This window comes from Lipotes vexillifer, unplaced genomic scaffold (assembly GCF_000442215.2).
Source record: "Lipotes vexillifer unplaced genomic scaffold, Lipotes_vexillifer_v1.1 scaffold1562, whole genome shotgun sequence".
Taxonomy (NCBI): domain Eukaryota; kingdom Metazoa; phylum Chordata; class Mammalia; order Artiodactyla; family Lipotidae; genus Lipotes; species Lipotes vexillifer.
Genome location: NW_006771471.1, coordinates 1,510,522 through 1,517,178, shown reverse-complemented (window position 1 = coordinate 1,517,178; position 6,657 = coordinate 1,510,522). Strand labels below are relative to the sequence as shown.

General features: G+C 41.8%; 1 protein-coding gene across 1 annotated transcript in view; it reads right to left on the bottom strand.

Moving 5' to 3' along the window:
- RTKN2 (rhotekin 2) overlaps positions 1-5,931 on the bottom strand; it is a 77,383-nt gene extending 71,452 nt beyond the window's left edge. The window contains exon 1 of the mRNA XM_007446807.1: positions 5,872-5,931. Within this exon, the coding sequence (XP_007446869.1) occupies positions 5,872-5,931 (60 nt within the window). The remainder of the gene's footprint in view (positions 1-5,871) is intronic.
- Positions 5,932-6,657: the final 726 nt, after the last annotated feature.

Below are 6,657 nucleotides of genomic sequence, written 5' to 3'. Positions count from 1 at the left end.
AGCAGGAACATGGCCCTGCGGGTACCCTGATTTCAGACTTCTGGACTCCAAAACTCTGAGAACAAATTTCTGTTGTTTTAAGCCACTCAGTTTTGGTCATTTGTTATGGCAGCCTCAGGAAACTAATACAAGAATATAATAACCAATGTGCATGTATTGCACATTGGTTACACATGCATGTATTATGTAAGTTGCACTGTGAGATGGCAAGATGTAACTGATGACACTAAATTAACCAAGGAAAAACTTTCTAAAAGAACAGATGTTGAATAAAGGAACTAAGGTTTAACAGCAGAGAGGTAACAGGCTATTTGTTAGGCTAAGCAATGTAAATAAAATCTCAGAAGCAAGAGAGTGAAAGAACTATGCTAAGAAACTGTCAGAAGCTTTAGCTACCTGGAACAGAGATTTAGAACACAGTTTTGGATATATTTATTTTAGTTTTAAGTGTCACCATGAAACTACTAAATCATTTTAGTTCTGAAAGTCTTTCATTCTGTACCATGATCATAAAATGGCCTGGCTCTATAAACAAGTTTCATATGTAACATCAAAATTCTATAAACTGAAAAGTATTGTTCTGATTTAAATTCAGTGACTTTTAAAAAATTATAAATCACTAGATACTCTTTAATATACTACAAACATGTAATAATGCTTCAGTATGTCTATTTCTAAAAATGAAGAGATCATCCTAGCTTCTGCAGTTAAAAAAAACAAAAAATGAACGCTATAGTTTACCTTTTAACTGGAATAAAATTTATATCAAAAATCTGAATGAATCTAATAACAAAATTTCCAGGTATTGAAAGGACAATCTTTTCAAAAAGAAAAGCTGAAAGTTAGAGCAATAGTCTACGATTACCCAAAAAGAAAAACTTCAGATGATTTAACTTGATTATCCAAATCAATCAAATGTGCTATTCACACGCAGAAAACAGATCTGTTTAATTACCTTCTGTAATTACATCATGTAATCGCCACATAAAAACCTTCTTTTGTAGTATAACTCAAAACTGATGTACTATATAAATGTAGTCATTTGCTGCTTTTCCTTCTTTACACATGACTGAATTTCAACAACTCCATCTCATCTTTTTATGACTTGTCAGTCCCAAAGTAAATTCTTCTTTAATGTAATTAGTAATCAATTATAAGAATTATCTGTGTGACCCATATGTCTATAGAAATAAACTCTGGCAGGCGGGTTAGCATTGGAGAGTCTACTTAGGGAGAAACTTGAAAGTGGGATGAATAACTTTACCCCACAACTCAAATATAAACGAATACCATCTGGTGCCATTAAATTCAAGTTTGCTTTTTAAATACTACAGTCAGGCAGCCAGTTTAAATACTACAGTCAGGCAGCCAGTTGAAGGACTAGCACAGTCCCTCTTAAAGCTGGCTGCACATTAGAATCACCTCAGGCAGAGAGGAAGGGCCTTACAAAAGTACCTAAGCTTATGACCTGCCCCCAAACAATTAGGATCTCTGGAGGTGGAACCTGCTCTTTTATTTAAAGCTCCTCTGGTGATTCAGTGCACAGCCACGGCAGAGAACCAGGGCTGCACTACTTGAAATTCCCCAGCCATCGGGAAAGTTGCAACAACCTTTAGAAACCAGTAGGTGGCCAGAGACAACACTAAGGAATCAGTTCGGACTTCTAAGGGTTTCCATCTGGTAAATGAAGATTGTCTTTCTTCACTTATTGATAAAGACTTCATAAAAGTAGAGAGGCATGGGATATAGTGGAGAAAGGAAATGTAAAGTCAGGGTTTAAAAAAAATTACAGTATTTTTAAGATTAAATATTCAGTAAGCAAATGAGATATAGCTAGCAGATATTATATTAGAATTCTGCCCTTTAGAGCAGTGGGCAGCAAACTATAGCCTGGCCAGAACCTGTTTTTGTAAATAAAGTTGTACTGGAGCACAGTCATGCCCATTTGTGTTGTCTATGGGTACTTTCAAGCTACAAAGGCAGAGCTGAATAATTTCAAAAGAGACTGTGTGGCCCACAAAGCTGAAAAGATTTACTATTTGTCCTTTTACAGAAGTGGTTTGCTGATCCCTAACCCAGCCAAATGAACATACTTAGTAAACTATGACCTTACCTCCCCTGCTCTACAGTGAGTGGATGTGGATCTGGGAGGGCTGACAGAAGACGGATAAATTAAGTGTATGCATTTTTTTTTACTGGAGTATAGTTGATTTAAAATGTTGCGCTAGTTTCTTTTTTTAACGCATTCAGGGTGAAAAAAAGGACCATTGTATTAGCCAGTTTTGTGTTCTCCATACAAGTTCTTTTAGTATAGTATATACTATAATATATAGTACACATCTATACTTTACATGCAGAGAAAACATCTCTGGTCAAGCAAACTACTCTAGCCAAGAAAAACATAATGGAGTCAAAGGATTTGTTTTCAGTTAAAAAGGGGTACAAACTGCTCCTAGGCTAGGAGTGACGTCTAGTGCGAACCACAGAGAGAACAATGATCATGTAATGAGGGTGGCATTCAATGGTGATGCTTACTACCTCAAAGAGGAAGAGTAGGGAGCGAAAATCATCACTGCCTCAACCATAATGGCAGAGTCAAGACTGACTAGGGCCAGTGACAAAAGCATGTTTCCCTGTATGCATCCCTCTTAAAAGTGTGTGAATTCAAGCCTCCAAGAAGAGGGAGAATGGGGAGAGAGCCTTCCTTTTGTTATTTCTTCTTCAATTTTCTAAATAAGGGCTTGCTATCAGGTCAAAGAGAAGCCTTATCTCGTAGGTATTTAAAGTCAGGCAGGTAAAAATAAATGGATAGGGCAAGGCTAAGAATGAAACAGATGACTTAAATGTGCAAACTTAGATCATGTAGAAAATGGAAATATACTAGATTTTAAGAGCTAGAAGGGCACAAAGGAAGTACAAAGAAAATGACTTTAGTGTTGGAATTAAGCACTGACTAAAACAAAAGGAAAAAAACAAAAGAAGTTGGGCTGCTGGTAAGAAAACTGTAGTAATCCAGATAGAAACTATCACCCACCTAATGGGTATAGTTAAACCATGTTAGCTAAGAGACCAAGATGAAAAAGATTGCAGAAGAGTATATACAGTATACATTCTTTCCAAAAGAAATTTTGTGTATTTTAAGAGTTGTTTACATACAGAGAAAAGTCTAGAAGTTGTTAACAGTGCTCATTCTGGGGAATGGAATTGGAGAAAGAATTCTTAAATTCATGTTTCTGTCTATGTTTACTTTTCTGCAATGAGAAAATATTATTTCTCAAATTTTATTTTTATAAAAATTTCAAAAGCTTAAACATTTGTAAGAAAAGGTGGGTGGCTGCGCCAACTATTCAGATGAATGGGACAAAAGATAATAAAAATAGTCATCTCTCAAGCATGTATGAGTGCTAGGTACTGTGGTAAGTACTTTAAAGAGGTTTTCAAATTCCAACAAATTTCTGTGATAAGCAGTTTACTATTCTACAACTGCAGAAACTGCAACTTAGAAAAGACAGGTAACTTATTCAAGGCTGCACAACAAAACAGAGTTGGATTTTACCTTAATCTGACTCCAAAGCCAATATTCTATGCTGTGAGTAGTCACAGATGACTCTAAGGTTTCAGCAGAGGTGTCACACTAGTGAGTGACCATCTCAAAATCTTTGGTGCTATCCCTATCTGACGGCAGGTTCATTAGGATCAAAGGAAACACAAAGAGTCAGTGTTAGTCAAGTATAAAATTCTCTTACTGACCCTCAGTATTCCTGTTAGGTTAAAACCTATTACTATTTTGCAATTTTTCTCCAAGATCCAGACAGAAGGAATTCCACAACTCAATTATTTTAATTTGTTGCTGCCTAAGAATCTTTAAGTAATGTACTTTCCTACATGTAAATAATCCAGCCATTACGTATATTTAAATATTTCTTTTCATTCCATATAGCTAAACTTCTTTTATGACCTTATCCTCTTATCTCTTTTGTACCACACAAAAACATTTACTGGTGCACACAGCTCAAGAAATATACTTGATCGGCCTCACCAACACCTACATGGTAAGTGCAAGAACCTCAAGATCACCAATTCACTAGAAATCAAATTTTAAAAAATAATTAGTACAATCAAAGGGAAACGGAGCAGGACCCTGTGGTCCTTGCCCTCCATGTCCTCAGCCTGCCTTTTTGCCCGTGGAAAAACTTGAGTCAAACAATAAGTTTAATCAGAGAAGTGAGAATATGCAGAAGCAAAGAAAAGCAGTCAAATGGGACAAAACAATAATAATTTAGTCAGTAAGCCAAGTCGAGGGCCTTCCGTTCCTTCTCAAGGGCTATAGGTAATATTCTGGGCCACATCCTGGGAGCTGTCTGATAGGTACTGAAACCCCCAGTAGGTGGACGTTAACTACATGGCGACAAGACTGCGCTGAGACATAAGCTGCCAGAAACCGAGAACTGGCCTCAAAGAAATGGAAACAAAGCAACCCTGGAACTGAAGGTTAACTGTGCTTAAAATAATCACGACGACGCTGGTCAGACCACTGCAAGACCAATTTCAAGACGGCTGTCAGAGCTGGCTGTGCCGTTTCCACATGTGGCCCCTCCCTCTGTCTACAGAAGCTCATGTCCAGAGGTTGTCGGCGGGGCAGAGTCAGCCTTTGGACAGGCGTCCAACACTGCACCCCACCACCCGACCTCGGCCTTTGCCGGCATCCAAAACAAAGCAAACTTTCCTTTCCACCAATCTTGCCTCTTTATTGGCTTTTGAGCAGCCAGCAGCCAGGCCCCAATTTCGATAACAAAAGTACATAACAGGATAGAACAGAAAAGAAACACTCTGCATCGAAATGTTTGAAGTTTTTGAAAATGCTGGCATAACACAGCATAAATTACTGATAAAGTTACTGCCCTCTTTGCATAACGACTCAAGGTCTTGCTTTCCTTTTCACAGCATTATGGAGACTTCCTAACAATTTTCTATCTGCTGAGGGTTCTAAGGTTTACAGAAAAGAAAATGGGTTGCTACGCAAAGGTAATAGGTGGGACCATACAAAACTGTTAATATTCTACCAATTTTGACCTACAAAACTCGGAATTTCATATGGTTTAATCTACTTTAAAAATAGGGAAAACACGGTGGAGAGTAAACTGGAAGTGGAGATCCAGCTCAAAGACATCAGAGTTCTAAGTCCCATCTTTTAAGTTTGCTTTAAAGGTTAAGAGTGGAAAGTATAAACTTTTAATAACTGCCAAGAAATAATGTTGGACTATATTAAGTAGAAAGTTTCCTAACACACATTTTACATGGATAAATACCAAACACCAAACTTCTCTCTTATCCAATTCAAAAAGAATCCACTATCAGACCAACTTTTTCTCAAGTTCGGAGGTTGCAGTTTACTTCTCCACCCCTCTCCACCAAGTTTATACTGTGTGTAGACAAAGCTCCTACAGTGATTGCGCTTTGCATCAAATCTAGTAATATGCCAAGTGTCCTCCACGGGCCTCGGGTGGGCTTCCGGGAAATCCCGGCGCTCCCATTCCCCCTGCGTCACCCACCCTTGCAAAAAGACAAGCGTCCCAATCCTGGGAGGAGGGGCGGCGGACAGGTGCGCCCCAAAACGCGCTGCGAGACTTCGGCGTCGCTTCCCCATTCCAGGCCTGTTTCCTCCCTAAGAAAATTGGGGGCGGGGGTGGGGAGACGGGAACGGGGAGATTTCCAAGCTCCATTAGGGCCTCAAAAGTGCAGTCGCCTAGTCCTTTGTTCCTGGCCACGGCGGAATACGAGACGCGAAGGGGTGGGGGGGGGTGGGGGTTTCCCGTCGTCCAGGCAAAACGACCGCTTGAGGACCTGAAGCCGGCTCCCTTCCTCACTCACCTGCTGAGCGGGAAGCCCCGCCGGGCGGAGCTCGGGTCCCCTCAGGATCTGCCCCTCCATCACCAGCGCCACAGCCAGGGCCGCCGCCACTCTTCCAAAGGTAAGATTTGAAAAGCCCGCCCCTGGCTGGAGCAGCGGAGTACGCCAACCGCCGGGACGTCCCGGGCGTACCAAGTCCCGGCGTAGAGGGGGCGAGGGGGCCTGCGAGCCGGCGCGCGCACGCGCAGTGGCCGCGCCCCGCGCCGCCCACGCTTGAACGTTGCGGAGACCCGAGTTCTCAGTGCCCGCTGGACAATAGGGAGCGGTGGGCTGACTTAAGGCAATGCTTGGGGTGTGGGCGGGCCTGGGACAGGAGTGGGCAGGGTCATGGGGAAAGCAATGGTCACTGAGAGCACCTAACCTCGTGCACGATTTCGGCTGCTGGTTTTCAAGGCCAGCCTTTTGCGCAGGGAGCTTTCGGCCTGCATCCCACCGTAGGCCCTCCAAAGCGCTCGGGGTGGGCTGACCCAAGGCTGCAGTCCCTGGACTCCCACAGACAACCCGTGGTCTCACTCCCAGAGAACCAAATGACACTGCCCTCAGCGATCACTCTCACACACAGTACAGATTGTCACCCGGGGTCACTTAGAGATCATGGCCTTATTAATCAGGCTGGTGAGACACCGTGTCAGGCATTTCACAAGCCCTTTTCTTGTGTCCACAGTGTTTCTTTGTAATTCCAGATGCCCCTCCCCCGAGCCGAGTAGTCTGTTATTTCTTGCAAAAAACCTCTTTCATTACTCTTTC